Consider the following 17,434-nt stretch of genomic DNA (forward strand, 5'->3'; position numbering starts at 1 on the left):
TTTGTATGTTAAGTTTTGATCATCCTATTGCTCATATATCTAGCACCTCTCTATGGAGAGTAAATTTTTAGCTCTGATTCGGTGTCCCTAGTGAGAATTTTAGTACTATGTTGTAATCCCCAATCTTAAAGGATATACTATTTACCCACAAAAAAATATAAATAAAATTGAAAAATAATATTGAAATTTGTTAGTAATTATGTTAATAGGCGTGTTTATTTTATAATAGGGCTTTCAAAATTTTAATTTAATTCTCAATGATTGTTAAGTAGATGGTAGGGACTTAACCTCAAAAAAATATTCTTAGTAGTTACATACCAAAAGGTAAGATTTATCTCAAAAGTAGTTACTCACTTTCACCTTTTAATTAAATTGATTAATTAGAAGAGATTTCATATCAACCAGTGTAACTTGAGTTATGGTTTTTTTGGCATTTGTTATTAATGGGTTGTCATGTTGGCCCATCATATTATAACATAGTCTATTTACATGTTACTAATTACAATTTTTTAAAATATATATGTTTTACTCATACATTTTTTTTATAATTAATAATAATCACAATAAATAATCCTAACAACATAACGTGTATTATGAGTTTAGTGAACATGACGTATATTATGAATTTAGTCTATATTTATCAATCAATCATCTAATTTATTGATTATTTAATTGAAACATTTAAATATACAATAATTATAATTTAAACATTTAAATATACAATAATTATAATTTAAACATTTCACCCTAATACAATTAAATATACAATAATACATATCAAAATTTATAATTTAATAAGTAATTTATTTTTTTACACAATACACCAATTTGAAGCTTTGATAATCCGCATCGAATTCAAACATTTAAATATACAATAAGATAATATTAATTTTATTTTCATTAAATATTTAAAGCATAAATAAATTGAAGTCTTTAAGTTAAGTTTTGTAATTCCATGTGAAACCCTCATTAGAGAACATATTGATTTAAGTTAAGTTTTATAGTTCCATGTGATTTCCTCGTTAGGGAACATTTTCGAAATATGCAATATGTTTCGCCTTCAACCATACACTCGACATCTTAAACCGAAATCAAGTTGACTTCACAATTTAATTAGGAAAAGAAAGATCCGATCGTTATGCTAATTGTAAAGTTATAAAAGCGGAAGAACACAACTCCAGGTTTACTTTTGTGCGTGCCTTGCTCAATTCTGTAAAGTGGATAATGAACACCGTAGGTCATGTCATGTGAAAAGGTTTTATGAACATGTTGAACTTACTTTGATTGCAAATTTTCGAGACAACCGTATAGGCAATTATTTTATATTTTATGTTTTTTTGTGTATAAAATATTCTTTTATGTGTATAAAACTTTGAGATATATCTGAAATTTGCAATCTATAGATTAATATATATATATATATATATATATATATATATATAAAATCTATAAATTGTTCAAATTATATAAACTATAATCTATAAATTGCTAAAATTATATGTATATAAAGTCATTTGCCTATCCAAATTTGAACGTTAAAAACTATAGTATAAACCATGGATAACACGAGACAACTCGAGCAATTCAAGAAATTAGGAACGGAACAAATCCACTAAAGAATAAATTTGCATTCATTATGTTAAATCCAATTGCTAATCAGATAAATATATCTATAAACATTTTATTGAAGTTACTTACAAATCACTGCAATTAATATTACTAACATTAGAGATAAATTTGGCAATAATACCTTGCATGATCAAAAGTATTCGATCCACTATCCATTATCAAAAGAATTCTATCGTACTATAGCGCCAAAGAGCTTAAGCAAGCCGTAGGTTGCTAACATGGCCATCCAGCCTCCTATCAATACTCTCAGAGTTCCTTTCACCAAGGGAGAACGGCCATAGTAAAGCTCCCACAACACCAAAAGCGGCAAGAGTCACGCTGGACACGGATGCCAGCACTACATCTCTGATAAGGTGATTGCTGATGAAGGCTGCTGAGCGTAAGGGCATGATTCCTCCAGCACAGAATGCCAGGGCTGATGCAAGTGCCGCCTGGAACAGGTTGGGGAGGCTCTCGTCCTCTTCATCATCGTTAGGGTTTCGAAGATGGCTTTCTCTTATTTTTCATGTCAGAGACTTGTGCATCGCGTTGAGCATGCACAGAAACGAATTCTCCAATGGCCATACTGCAAGCACCAGCAGTATTGAATATAATTTTATTTATATTTTGATTTTGAAGGTATAAGTCATATTATTATTTAAAAGGAAACTTCATATATCTAACTCATGCGGTAAACCTTAATTAAAAGTCGACTCTATCCATTCAATCCACTATAAGAAGGAAATATAAAGAGAGTGAAGTTCAAGAAAGAGAGCTCTCAATATTAACATCATTATCTCCTTAATCAAATACTTTTTCTCTAATTTTTTCTCTCTATTTTTATAGTTTTGTGATGTTTTCACTTCTTGCACTTTTATCGATATTTTTGCGATAACTTTCATAGAATATTGTATATTCTCTCTCCTTATATTGACATCAAAGCTCCTCAATCCTAGTTCCCAAGATCTGGGTATTTGGTATTAGAGTGAGTTACCACTCCATGAGAACCAATGTTTGAAGCATACTCTAGTTTCATTGTTTTGCATCAATGTCCAACCTCCTTTCAGAATACTTTGATACTATCATTATTAATAAATTATTATCAAGGGAAAAACATATAGAAATCAAAATAAAGAATGAATTGATGACAAGTTAATTTCATAGGTTTAGTTATAATTGAATTTCCATTGGTCACCACTCATGAAGTCATTGATGCATTAGTCAATAAAAAAGTATGAAATATCAACATGTTGAATCAATTATAACATGGAGAGATTAAAATTGTGACTAAGAAGGGTCAAACTATCAAGCTACTAGATTAGTATCTAATTTATAAAAAATGTAGCACACCATAATCAACATAACAATGTTAGCATCATTCTTACATATCAAGGAAAACAAGTGCTAATACATCTTGGAATCAAGAGAAAATAAATTTGAAACTATACTTTTCTTATTAGAGAGTTCCAAAAAGACCCCTTTTCGTTTGCATTAATCCTTTTCCAATGCTTCAATATTGTTCAAGTCTTTAAATATCATACCAACTTGTATACTCAACCTTATCTAATCGATGAAAATTACAAATATTATTCATTCAGTTAGATAAAGTTTTCCTTCCACATGATCTAAAAACAGATCATTTTTATGTGGGGTGGAGTGTTTGTAATATACCTATGACATTTTTTTAGAACAGAGGCATCAACAACTAGGTCGGTTTCATAGTCATTTGACATAATGTCAATTCCAACCGGTACCACTATAATCCCTAGGTGTAACCACCCCATCCTTAGGACAATAAATAGGTTTTCAAGGTTTGGGTGATTAAACATGGGACCTCCGTCACTCACATTTAATTTACATAACATGGGCTTGTAGAGTAAGCTACTCAAGGGGCTACTATGCCTAAGGCATATTAGATCTATTATCACAGTTCAATAAATAAATATCATGTAATAATGTTATTGGACAATTTCTATGTAATGAAATTATTAATATGTAATAATGATCTATCATGCCCTTTGTAAGGAAATGATATAACATTCATACATATATTTCTGTACATTACCATTACATCCCACGAACACAGAAAGTAATCATTAATAATAAATATTTATCCCTCAGGGAATATATGAGAAAATTAGAGACTATACAACTTATAAATTATCACTTAAAATATCTATATATCCATCACATTCATGACATGACTTAAAATTTATACTATATCACTTTGATGAAACTATGTGTGTTTTTATTAAGTTATAATTCCTTTTCCGATTTAAAATATTAATAAAATAGAGATAAAAAGTTTTGAGAAATCTACATTATTGAAAAATTTCTAGTATAAAATTAATACATTTTCTTTATTATTAGAATTATTAAATATTAAAATTAAATACTATTATCAATTTAATATTTTCTTTCATTAAAAAATATTCATATAATTTAACTTAACAAAACAATTACTAAATTAAAATCTAATTACTCTATCCTATATAAACAATGAGATAACTTTTTTTTAAACAAAACCACTCCTACATATTCTATACATTCCTTTATGCTATACCTAGAATCTACATAAAACTAACAACTATTATCCTTCTACTTGGAACTCTAAATCATAAAAGCAAAGAAACTTTTGCACATTCTATAATCTTATATTTATGCTAGACCTAAAATCTAAATAAAATTAACTACTAGTCCCTGCGAATGCAAAAAATAGCAAAAACTCTTGCAGAAACGAAGGGAACGGTTCAGCTTCATCTGCCATCTCCAGCAACTTCTTGAGCAATGATACCAACGGACATCTCCAGCAGCAACTTCTTGAGCAATGATACCCGCTGCTGCTACCAAAGAATCAGTGAGAGTGGATTTTCCTGCGACACAAAAAAGCACCAAGCTCATAGTCAGACATTTTGAAAAATAAAATGATACCAAAGAATCAGTGAGTCTGCAGATACAGTGAATTTTCAGGTGCTCAATACAGATCCTATTAACGTTATATATTGAAAGTAATGACTGTGAGGGCTCTAAATCTTCATTAGGTCTGCAAGAATGTTTAGCTAGTTGTTTCTGTACATTATACGACTTTTAGAAAGGATCCAGTGTCTATGCTTTATTTACTATTTTAAAATTTGTATTATTAATGTATACAGGAAAACCCCGGGACTAGTTTTACAGCGTAGTTTATGTTCTAGGCGAGTCTGGATTGAGAGCAATTCATGCAAAAAAAGATGGTAGTCCTGTCTGTTATATTACAGGCATCACCGATTTTGGGGACTGTACAGTCTGTTGTTGTGATTACCAAGCTACTTAATGCGCCACCGCCACCGCCACCCTCTGTCGCATGATCAGAAATCTTGTCACTCCGTTAATTCATTGTTCCACTGCACTGGATATCTGGGAGTCAAGCGCCTTGTATCGGTAGTAATCCTCGGTACTACTAAATTCAGAAGTTTGTTTAGAAGGGATATGGGGCCTCTGTAAGTCAACCGCTACTTCCAATAATAGCAAGGCAGCACCCTGCCCAGATACGCATCCAAAGCCCAGCACCTTAGCTTTCTCAAAATCCCACACGCTGACGGTGCCCCGCGTGACTGAAGAAGTGAGACTGGGCCAACACGTCACCGTCGCTGTTTTTAGAGACCATTGAGATAGTTTTGAGGCGTAGAGGATTTGGTTCAATGTTTACGTGAGATTTGGTTTTATAGTGTTATTGATTTGTGATTTAATTTTAAAACGATTAAGTGAGATTTGGTTTTATAGTATTCATGATTTTTTATTCAATTTTAAATAAAATCATTAAAATTTAACCTTCATCATTTTCGTGATTCAATTTTGAATAAAACTAATATTGAACAAAACTATATATACTATTTTATTGGGAAGGGAAGAGTCTACTGCACAATTTGTTGTGATTACCACGCTCCTTCACGCGCCACCACCACCGTTTTCAGAGATCTTGTCACGCATCGGAAATCTTAAATTGTTCTGGAAGTTAAGCGCCTTGCATCTCTACTAATCACACCCTACCTAATTTCATCTGTCAAAATCGAATTGTAAGGCCACGTGTGATCTCTGAGAATTACAGTCGACCACGTCTCTTTTTAATCTGTCATTTTCGATAACGCTGGATCGAACCGGTGACTTCCCATAGTCAAAGCAGGTGGAGGGCATCGCAGATTTAGCTGTGCAACTGAAATTTAAAGCGGGTGGAGGATATGGCAGATTTAGCTATGCAAAAGGAAACTAAGCTCTAATCAGTGGAACGCCTGGAGCGTGGATGACAGGTGGGATAGCACTGAGGTGTAACTTTCACGACGAGGCCACACGTTACACAGGAGACATGTGATCGACATGCATGCAGCAACGTGTTTGTACGGAACGTGGGAAACAAGGCCATGAGAACCAGCATGGCTCTCCAAATCTGCAACACTTGTGCCTGAAACATGGCTCTCCAGACCTGAAACATGGCTCTCCAGACCTGCAAAAGGGCTTTCCCTCCATGGTTGGGTCTATTTTAGCCCTTCGTATAGATACTTCTCTTCTGCGGGATCACACACAATCTTGAAGCAAGCTCGCAACCCGTCAATGTTGGCAGAAGAACTGGAAAATGCCCTCGATGAACGGAGACTGGAAGATGCCATGAAGGGCTACGAGCATTTCAAGCAACTGGAAGGTTTTCCAAGGAAGTCTCTTGTTAGTAGGTTGATAAATGTATTAGCAGGCTCTGAGTCCCTGCCATCTGGCATCCGGCAGGGACTATAGTAATCGGTTAGATCTGAGATAGCATTAGTTTACAGTTTTCCTGCCGTGTTATTCGGCGTTTATACTAAAGTTCCGGAAGGTGCTGTGCAGGGATGTGCAGAAATAACCAAAGTTTATTGCGGGTTGAGGCTTTGCCATGTTATTTGGCCTCTTCCCGAGGCGGAAGAGGCTGGAGCATAGTCTAATTTGCGTTTTGCGACCTGTTTATTATTGTTAACCGTCACGGTTTCGTATTAATGTTAACATTAATTTGTTTGCAGGGTATGCTAACGGGTGTTTTGTTTTGTTTGCAGGGTATGCTAACGGGTGTTTTGTTTTGTTTGCAGGGTATGCAGGTGTTAACGGGTGTTGGTGCTGCAGGTGTGCAGGTGTCCGCTTTTGGTGCTGGATAAACAGGACCATTTACCTCGGCTTTACCCTTTGACGAAAGCTGCCCTGAATACAGTGCGGACGGGCTTCTTGAGCTTGTTTGCTCAGGGGTATGGCTTCAGATAGGGCCACCTACAGCGCACAGCGAACCGAAAGAACATGCGGTGAGCTTCCTGGTTATGTAACTGCATGCGTTTCTTTTTTAATGTAGATTCTGGTCCCTAATCTCTGCATCCGTCTAGCCTGCTTGTAGATTCTTAATTGTTGGATTTCTTTGCTGATTAGACAGCATGTATCTCTCGGCCTACAGTGTAGATTCAGCATGTATCTGTACTCATCCTCCTTGAATGCCTGTGGCTCTCCATGAGCAGCAGCAACTCTCCTATCTTTACGAGGGTTAACGGCTATGTGAAATAGTTTTGTCATTAAGGCTTTGCCTACGTCTAGCATATGCTCTGCGGTGTCATTATCCCCCATTGCTTTTTCCAGTTGTGGACTTTTAGCCCTCTTCTTTTTGTCTCGTTTTACAGCCATGGTGTTAATCTCAGTACATTTACATTGTTTATTATGTGAAAAGGGTTGTATCCCTAAATCACGAGAAATATCATTCGCCTTTTCGACTTATTGTTTCCTTCTGTGGTTTCTGATAGATAAGTTATTTGGTGAATCTATAGACTCTAACTAGTCCTGTAAAGGCCAAAAATTCCACCTGGGAAGTTTTCACCGCACCTTGAACCTTCTGGTTTCGGTGGCTTTTTTACTTTGTTATGATATTATTTCTCTATTTCTCATGCTGTCATATTCTACGATTTTCAATTATATGAGTAGCATTTCTCAATTTTGGCTATTGATGATATTAAAGGTGATGCTAAAATCCTAGGTTTCGTAGACATTCTCGCTTTATAATTTCTGGTAGACTTTTATTAATATAATTTTTGTTGGTTGTAAATTTACCTGTACATTCACTTTACTGTCTACTGTTTACTCTTATCCCTGCACATAGTTCTATCTAGTCGCCTTTGCACATAGTTCTATCTAGTCGCCTTTGAATTCGTGTACTCGGCAAGCCTCTACAAGGGTCATGTCTCTTTATACTATGTTTTGACGTTCAGAGATTGACCAGCAGCACTATATGCCGACAATTTCCCAACTAGATCAGGAGATTCAGAGTTGATGTTTGAATGCAGTCGCCTTTGAATTCATGTACTCGACAAGCCTCTACAAGGGTCATGTCTCTTTATACTATGTTTTGACGTTCAGAGATTGACCAGCAGCACTATATTTCGACAGTTTCCCAACTAGATCAGGAGACTCAGAGTTGATGTTTGAATGCAGTCGCCTTTGAATTCGTGTACTCGACAAGCCTCTACAAGGGTCATGTCTCTTTATACTATGTTTTGACGTTCAGAGATTGACCAACAGCACTATATTTCGACAGTTTCCCAACTAGATCAGGAGATTCAGAGTTGATGTTTGAACGCAAATAAGCAGCTTGGTCAGATATTTTCTCATATAGCATGTGGAACCATGAGTACCTTAATTTCTCTGCCTTATTTGAAGACCATAATGTAATGGAGTTTGACTTATCAAGTTTCACTTTCAGAGAAAGTAATGAATAATAAATACGTTGATAAATGTTTACAAAACCAAGTATGAAATGAAATTTCTAAGATATGTAGCTCCACAAAGAAATCTTTGGACATGGGCTGTCGTAGGCTTCAATTTTTAAGAAGTGGTAGCAAGAGCTAAGAGCAAAATGTAGCTTCTGTATACCAGAAGTTTTAATTTAAACTTGCTAACATTTCACAATTAGATCATAACCCAAAGCCAATGAGAAACAACAATCGGGAGGCAATAAATAACCCAATGTCACCCATTAACAAAAGCATGGTTGAAATCAGAGATAGCAAACTGACATTGATTTTTGCTGCATCGAGTTGCTTTCCTTTGTTTTTCAGATTAATTCACAACACGGCTTAATAAAAATAGCTAAGAGCAAAAGGTAGGCAAAGCCTTAATGACAAAACTATTTCACATTGCAGTCGAACTGATTCAAGTTCTTATCTAACTTATGAAGTTATTAAGACACGGACATTCACTGTAGGCCGAGAGATACATGCTGTCTGCAGTCGAGCAGAGACGGTGATGGCGGACCCAAATGCATATTTGAAGCATCCGTTGTACACCTGTAACAGAGAAAGAAGCGGGGAAATAAGATAATGCGTAAGATAATGTAAAAGAGATGTTAATTTTTTTTTGGTTTCTTTTTTCTTTGTCTTTCGACTTTTACGATGTCGATAATCAGAAGAGTCATGAGAATAAGTGCTAAGAGAAACAATGCTGTGAGTTCAGTAAGTTGGCTTATGCTAATGGATTCCATGTTATGTGAAGCGGGGAGGTGTATGTGAATATCCAGGTGCAGAGGAGGCCAATTTATACAAAAGTTCAACGTGTTTGTAAGGTGGTTTTAAGTGTGAATGGAGCTAAAATACTTGATAAGACATGGGGAGCGAATGGCATATGGAATGATGTATTTGGCGGCAGAAGTGATGTATCTGACATCGGGCAATCTTGGTGGTAGATTGGGTGCGACAGGAGATCTATGTCAATATCTAGGTGCAGAAATAATCTTGAAGATCAGATTGGATCAGGCCAGTATTTAATGATGGGCATATCGATCTGACATGGGGTGCAAATGGCATATGGAATGATGGATGTGGCGGCAGTAGTAAATGCGAAATTAGGTGCCCCTTTGAGTCTGTGGCGGTAGATTAAATATGATCAGTATTTAATGATGGGCATATCGATCTGACATGGGGAGCAAATGGCATATGGAATGATGGATGTGGCGGCAGTAGTAAATGCGAAATTAGGTGCCCCTTTGAGTCTGTGGCGGTAGATTAAATATGATCTGTAAGCATAAGTAAGTATACTTGAAACTTATGACTAGAGATTGGTGTATTCAATGGGTTTAGTTCAATATGCTTATAGCTAGTATACTCATTAAGCAACAGGTTTCATGTCCTTGTTGCTTACTCTATACTGGAAGCTATTACTCTGGGAAAGAAAAGTAAAATGCTTTGAATAGGCAAACCCTGTTGACATAAAGGGATAATAAAAGTAACACAAATCAATTTAACTGCATGTGCAAAAACAATGTAAAGCTGGAAAAGATAAAGCTGGAAAAGACACAATGCTTGTGCAACAGCTTTCAACATGTAACTTCTTACCAAGCGAATAAGAGATAGCATAAGACAAGCTACGATACAATAAGCGATAAGAAATGGTACTACTAAGATGAAACCGGACCCTATGATGAGCAAGAAGCTGTTTTCACTACTGAAGTAGAGTATACATGTAACTTCTTACCAAGCGAATAAGAGATAGCATAAGACAAGCTACGATACAATAAGCGATAAGCAATGGTACTACTAAGATGAAACCGGACCCTATGATGAGCAAGAAGCTGTTTGCACTACTGAAGTAGAGTATATTGCAGTTTTCTTAGCAAGTTGAGAAGCAGGGTAGCTTCAAGATTATTTAATCAAGTACAATCATGATAATAAATGTGTGTGGAAACAGAGCAGTGAGACTCCTACGTATTTCTATGGTTGAGCTGTTGACATTCTCTCTGTCCCTGGATGAAGTTGGTGTACTTCTTAAACAAGCTTGGAGTAATTGAGAATGTGTCCCTTGGTTAATGGAAGTGTTGGTGCTGTAGCAGCTATGGGCCTGGATTGCTCCCTTGTTCATGGGGTTTATTGGAAGACGCTGTCCACATACCAGTAGAGTAGTTAAGAGAATAAAAATACAAAATAATTGACTGACTACAAGGCGAGACATGCAATAGTGGGTTAAAAATCCTTTTCTGTCAGTTACATGCATTCATCATGGAATAGAAATGAAGGGGCTCTAAAATGTACTATGTACAAGGTGCTTAGCAGACTAAGCTATACAACAAAATGAATCAATTTACCAGTTTTGCCGTAACTTTGCTGAAATTAGCATATGTTTAAACAATAAACTATAGGTTATTGTGCTGCATACCGATGAAGGACGAACTCCACCAAGTGCAGTGTATAGAGATAATTTCCCTACAGGTATGCCCATACCATGTCAGTAATGAAAACATGTGTCAAATGGATAATACAAACAAGGGGCAAAGATACAAGGAAATGTGAACACCCTAGTTAAAATAATAGGCATTTATTGAGTAAAGATGAGTTATAATAGAAACATCAGACAGGCAGAAAATGTGGAAAGATACAAACTAAGAATACACCCTAAGTTAAAATGACATGAACTAAATGCACACAGGTTCCAGCTTCTGGTTATTAAGTTTCCTTTTACCTGTATCCCTTCATAGATATGCAGATAAAAAGAACAAAAGCTCACAGTAAAAAACAAACTAAGACAAACATGGAAGGAGTACTCTGGTAACAAGGATTCAATGCACACCAGCATAATAGCATTTACTTTGTAACAAAAACTACCGCAAATGTGTTGATGATAAAGATAGAGGACCCTAACCTAATTGACAACACTAAATGCACACACATAATAGTTTTTATTTTCATTCATTGTATATTAATTGTCTTCTTTCCAAATGCATCTCAATAAAAGGATGAAAGAAGAAAATGAGGGGAAAAAGGGGGAAGGGAGACATTATGTTAGATCCCCTGGTAACATGTACGAAACAAATAACAGATTTCAACTTGTATAACATGCCAACAAAAGTGACAAGTTCAGAATAGATAAAGGGAAATTTGTGTTGTTAAATAATAAAACCATAGGCAAAGAGGGAAAGGTAGAGGAAACCCATGGATAGCAGGCAAACAAAAGCTAAGTAATTGTGAAATTTACTTGACATCCAAGATCCCCAAGTCCCAGAATGCGTTCACCATCAGTGACAACTATAACATTAAGACTCCTTTCACTCCAGTTCTTCAAAATTTCTAGGATATTACCTCTGCAAAAACCATACCCTCGCAAGTTTTAACGCAGTGAAACAAATTTAAAGGATGAACCTAACAAAAAAGAATTGGAATCTAGACAATTGAAAAGAAAAACAAAAATTATATATAATGTATATACTTCTCTTTCAAGCTAATGTAAAGACCCTGTGAACGCCTGAAGATTGACCCATATTTTTGACAGGATTCGCCAACCGTTGGAGTGTAAACAGTAGTATCAACCACTTGCTTTCTCAGTAACAACATTGACCTCAAAAATACAACATGCTAAAAGTAGCACCCTTATAAGAAGTTAAAAGCAGGCCTAAACAAACCAGAAACCACATGAAAACAAATACAGCCACTGAGGAAACACTCTGACTCCGATTGTATCCACTGAGGAAACACTCTGACTCCGATTGTCTACATACACCACCCTGAATTTGTGTTCCTCATATACCTTGTCAGATTCCTTGTTGAACTGGATGACACAAAAAATTGTTTCAACTGAGAGAATCCCTTGCAATGAGCACTAAGCTTCAGGGAAAATAGTTTTTAGTGTGAACTAACCATATCTGGAGTAATATCTTTAGCAGTCGTCCCAGCAAGGACCATATGTTACTTTGATCATTATGTTGATATTGTGTAACTATGCTTACTTAGTACTTATGAATTAATGGTAATAGAGGTGTTGTAGTTCTTAGTAATACTATTGCAATTATAAGGTTGAACTCATAGCTTGAACATGGTATACTCTATAGATATCTCATAGTATGAAACCAATACCGCTATAATTAGTAATAACTATGAACCAATCCCATTAAGCTACGGGTATACTCTATAGAGATCTCATAGTATGAAACCAATACCGCTATCATTAGTAATAACTATGAACCAATCCCATTAAGCTACGGTATCTCTTTTTGCGCTTGCATGGTGATTACAAATAAAAAAAAACCAATGAGAGGACAATCAAGCTCACATTAAACAAGCTCTTTAATTTATCATATTCAAGCAAGAAATATTAATCGATTAACATTTAAAATAAGAAGCTTCAAACCTGTCACATCACTTGTAGACTGAGGTGGGATGACACCTGTATTGGGTCGTACACAGTACTTCTTTGGAGATGTAGTTTTCACCTGTCAAAATAGAATGCAGCAATAACCTCTGGTCATCTTGTTAAAACAAGTCTCTGAAATACCTAGACATCGATGCCTTTCATGTGTGCAGAACTGTAATACCTCGATGGAAATTGAAATTAGAGAAATGAGCAGAATATTTACAAAAGAAAAACAAAAGGAAATATGGCTACCTTAAATGCAACATCGAAGTCATTTAAAGTTATGATTCCTATGTTTTTACTGTATTTGGTATGTTTTGTCTAACAGTTTTTTTTTACTATTTCAATATGTAAGACAGTACACCTGCCAGAGCTTTAAAGGCTAGAACTAGAAGGTCAGAAATAGAGGATATCTGGCTGTTAAATTATGTGTTTTAGATTGTTGTCTGGTTTGGCTGCAGCTTTTTTTAATATAAAAGCAACCAGTTATAGTGAAAAAAATAGAAACTCAAGCCAGAGAGCTGACATACTACAAATTTTCCATTCATTAACCAGACATGCCTACAATAACTTCGAACAGCAGTGAAAATTATTATTAATGTGTAGCTTCACATTAAATTCTTTTCACCATGCTATAGATTATATAGCAACTTTTACACCCAATTTGGTCAAAGATAAAGTATAGCTACATTAAAATTAAGCTGGACTAATTTCTTTCATTTTCACTACCCCGCTTACAGCTCCACACTGGATTCTATCAAGGATGTGACTTAGTTTCTCTACTTTTGATTAACTCATGCTTCTACTACCTTGCTTAACTGCATACCTTTCATGTGTGCAGAACTGTAATACCTCGATGGAAATTGAAATTAGAGAAATGAGCAGAATATTTACAAAAGAAAAACAAAAGGAAATATGGCTACCTTAAATGCAACATCGAAGTCATTTAAAGTTATGATTCCTATGTTTTTACTGTATTTGGTATGTTTTGTCTAACAGTTTTTTTTTACTATTTCAATATGTAAGACAGTACACATGCCAGAGCTTTAAAGGCTAGAACTAGAAGGTCAGAAATAGAGGATATCTGGCTGTTAAATTATGTGTTTCAGATTGTTGTCTGGTTTGGCTGCAACTTTTTCTAATATAAAAGCAACCAGTTACAGTGAAAAAAATAGAAACTCAAGCCAGAGAGCTGACATACTACAAATTTGCCATTCACTAATCAGGCATGCCTACAATAACTTCGAACAGCAGTGCAAATTATTATTAATGTGTAGCTTCACATTAAATTCTTTTCACCATGCTATAGATTATATAGCAACTTTTGCACCCAATTTGGTCAAAGATAAAGTATAGCTACATTAAAATTAAGCTGGACTAATTTCTTTCATTTTCACTACCTCGCTTACAGCTCCACACTGGATTCTATCAAGGATGTGACTTAGTTTCTCTACTTTTGATTAACTCATGCTTCTACTACCTTGCTTAACTGCATCTTGTGCTATAGAAATTAAGAGCTTCAGAATGCACTCTCCGAGGTGTAATCTAGGCAATAAAGAGCAACAGCGATTGCTCCTTCCTAACTGGAAATTGTTCAATACCTTAAGAGAGGATGTAGCCAGCCTACTCTTCTCAGGCAATACTCTTCGTGACTTTAGGAGAAGTTAGCAATGTTAGAACTTAACTTATATAACTTCCTCTAACATATCTACCTGTAATTGTCCATATTTATTTTTTCTGTTTGAACTAAAATTGGGCAAAGAAAAATGAATTTAAACAGGGATTTGATCAAGGGTGTGGCATTTTTAAGCCATCCTCAGTCTCTTAAAGCACAAGATCTTAGAAAACACTATACTAATTCTCCAGAACTCCTCATAAATTATGAAAATACATGACGAAATAAAAAATATCAATCTGACAACAGCACTAACTGATTAATTCCCAATTAACCACCCTAGAAAATGAATTGTCCAACGAAGATACCTTGAACCATTGTCACCAAGCCCATGAAGCCACACAATGGTGGCCTGATGTTTCCCCTTTGGTTTGACTACATGTGTTCTCCCATACTCAAATGTGCGCCTTTGAGACCTACTTCCTGCACTCATCCATTCCTCTCATCAACACACGTACAAAAGATAAATTCCAGTTAAAAAATAGATAAAACTGTATATAACCCATTGTGATTGATCTTACAATTAGCAAGTGGCAAAAAGAGGTGGGTGAAATACTTCTTGTTAGAATGTTTTATAAGCTGGTTTTATGACAAATCTGTAGTAGCACATAAAGCTCTTCCTTGCTTTGTTATTTGGACTCTGTGAATTGCAAGAATCACAACTGTATTTCAAGGAAAGGAGAGAAATCCTATGCAGATTGCTCACGAGATATGATTCTTCTATGGTGGATCTTGGAACCCTGAAAAGGCAAATCCACAAAGAATCCTCAAAAAGCCTGAAATTGATTACTCAAAAGTGTGGGGTTTTTTGATGGACCTTGTCAAGGAATACCAGGTATGTATGGTGCACGGGGTATATTATTCTTATCTTAAAAATATATATATTTTTCCTAAGCATGCAGCAGGCCAGATATCAAATAATAGGGCTGAGTTCTATGATGTATGATTAATAATGAAAGGTACTACAGACACAGCCATTGCAGGTTTCTAGAGATTCAAAGCTCCTTGTGCACTGGGGAAATGGCATGTGCCAAATTGAGAATTGGTTCTATTTCCACTCACGAATAGAGTTCTTGATATAAGGAAAAAAAATCAGATATCTCATTCAGACATATTTACAGAGCATATTTTCAAAAATGGAGAACTCCATCTGGAAACGGTTCTTTCCCTTTACTAAATGCCATTCAATTGATCTCTGTTTTTGGAAAATGAAGTCGTGTTAAGACCCGAAAAGGCTTGTTTGCATAATTTGGTGTTCTGATGCACAAAATGAGACCTTCAATAGCTGAGAAAGACTGTAATAGGCAGACGAAGAATCTGTTCACAATATGAGGGTCTCTTTAAAAGTAAAGTAGAGAGTCTTTTAAGGCTCAAAAGGTATCGTAAATACAGACCAATGAATATTCTGATTTCAGCTCTGAAATATCAAATATGAAAAAAATCATGGACAGACAATTAAAAAATGCAATTGATCTATGAAAGAATTTATGATTAGAGGTTCAAAAATTGCTCTTTTGCCACGAAAATGAAGTTAATAGATGATCTGGTGGGAAGAAAAAATAATCAAATTCATTCAAATGTAAACAGCCCTTCCAATTGAATAAAAACTGATAGATAATTGTCACTTCTAGAAAGCTAAATTAATCAAATTCATTCAAATATAAATAACCCTTTTAAGTAAATGAAATATGACAGACAATTACAGTCTGCATAACTACATGTAGCTAAGATCCCAGAATTAGCAACTTCCCATAGCATAATAACCCTCGTGTTAAAAACCCTCGCGTGAGTCATAATCTTGACATTATCCAACGCTAAATTGGACAGTATCTCAGGGAAAAAAGGGGAAAAAAACAAATACAGAAGCAGAATGCTTACCAGAGCTAAAATTGGAGGTACTTCCGCTACTCATTGTGAATTTCCGGATATAATTTCCCGTACTGAACAACGAACAATAGCTCTTCTTGCCCACCTGAGATAATACAGACCTGATCTGATTTACAAAACGCAAAACCAAGAACTATATAAATAGCTTTAAATTTGTTACAAATCTAGTCCGAATCGAAGAGGGTTTGTTCGATTTCAGAGCCACTTCGGGACTGAAAACGACTCGTTTTTCACAAGCTCCCAGGGAATCAGCGCATAAAGCTGAAAGACAAGCAAAGGGCCTATAATTATTGATATTCTTGTACAGGAGCTGTCGTACAATAAGGAAAACTATATTAAGTTTTGAATGTTCTGAACTGAGTTCTCGCAATTTCAGAACAAACACGGAAATCAGACAAATACCTATATCTGTGGGGGTAGGAAAACGCAGATTTTTCGGAAAAACTGAGTGTAAATGCTTTGAATTTGCAGCTCGGAAAGAAAATATACTTACATGTATCTCAATATTATGGCCGGATCCTCCTCCGCTTGTCCGCCCCTTCACAGATTTATAACATGCCAACAAAAGTGACAAGTTCAGAATAGATAAAGGGAAATTTGTGTTGTTAAATAATAAAACCAGAGGCAAAGGGGGAAAGGCAGAGGCGAAGAGTTAATCAATGGGGCAGAACCCTGGTAAGCTCTCAACTGTACCAGTTCTCAACTAAGAAACGACAATGCAACATGAAATTTCAAATTTAAATAAAAATAAGAAAATCAACCGATGTCAATAAAAATAAAAATGAAAGTCGAAACTTTTATCGACCTTGTGGGCCCTACATGACGGCCATGTGCCTAACACCTATCTCCTTACCATAACACATGCAAGCTCTACAGCAGGCCACCTAAGGTCGCATCAGGTTAACAGCTGTGATCAGGGAGATTGAAACCTGAAACCCGAGCAACAAGATTCAAACTAGCGTAACATCTGTAATCAGGCTAACATCTGTGATCAGGGATATTGAAACGGAGTGATTTCTGAGTGCGTTTCTTGTCCACCTCCCCGACCACGCCTGCGCTCTGTAATCGTCACCGCTGCAAACATTCAGTAGAGGACCTTCGCTAGAATCTGCTAGC

The 17,434-nt window shown here is 35.6% G+C and overlaps 1 protein-coding gene, 1 long non-coding RNA gene and 1 pseudogene across 5 annotated transcripts; all 3 read right to left on the reverse strand.

Moving 5' to 3' along the window:
* Positions 1–1,798: 1,798 nt before the first annotated feature.
* LOC149156380 (vacuolar iron transporter homolog 2.1-like) overlaps positions 1,799–17,434 on the reverse strand; it is a 189,694-nt pseudogene continuing 174,058 nt past the window's right edge.
* LOC149156381 (uncharacterized) lies at positions 8,546–10,854 on the reverse strand. The gene is made up of 3 exons (XM_089438136.1): positions 10,789–10,854; positions 10,341–10,512; positions 8,546–8,927 (listed from the first exon to the last, which is right to left on the reverse strand). Exons 1-3 carry the CDS (start codon positions 10,849–10,851, stop codon positions 8,806–8,808), a joined length of 357 nt encoding a protein of 118 aa, XP_089294262.1. The 5' UTR covers positions 10,852–10,854; the 3' UTR covers positions 8,546–8,805.
* LOC149156382 (uncharacterized) lies at positions 11,930–17,434 on the reverse strand. Of its 4 annotated transcripts, XR_016262246.1 has the most exons (6): positions 17,124–17,434; positions 16,812–16,856; positions 16,310–16,579; positions 14,740–14,854; positions 12,754–12,835; positions 11,931–12,174 (listed from the first exon to the last, which is right to left on the reverse strand). It is a non-coding gene; the product is annotated as an uncharacterized LOC149156382 (long non-coding RNA). The 4 variants fall into 4 exon arrangements; XR_016262244.1 differs by lacking the exon at positions 17,124–17,434 and having other exon boundaries at positions 11,930–12,174; positions 12,754–12,928; positions 16,812–17,006; XR_016262245.1 differs by lacking the exons at positions 16,812–16,856; positions 17,124–17,434 and having other exon boundaries at positions 11,930–12,174; positions 16,310–16,628.

Source organism: Pinus tabuliformis, chromosome 9, assembly GCF_031772625.1.
Source record: "Pinus tabuliformis cultivar Carrire ecotype Pingquan chromosome 9, CPIR1, whole genome shotgun sequence".
Classification (NCBI taxonomy): Eukaryota; Viridiplantae; Streptophyta; class Pinopsida; order Pinales; family Pinaceae; genus Pinus; species Pinus tabuliformis.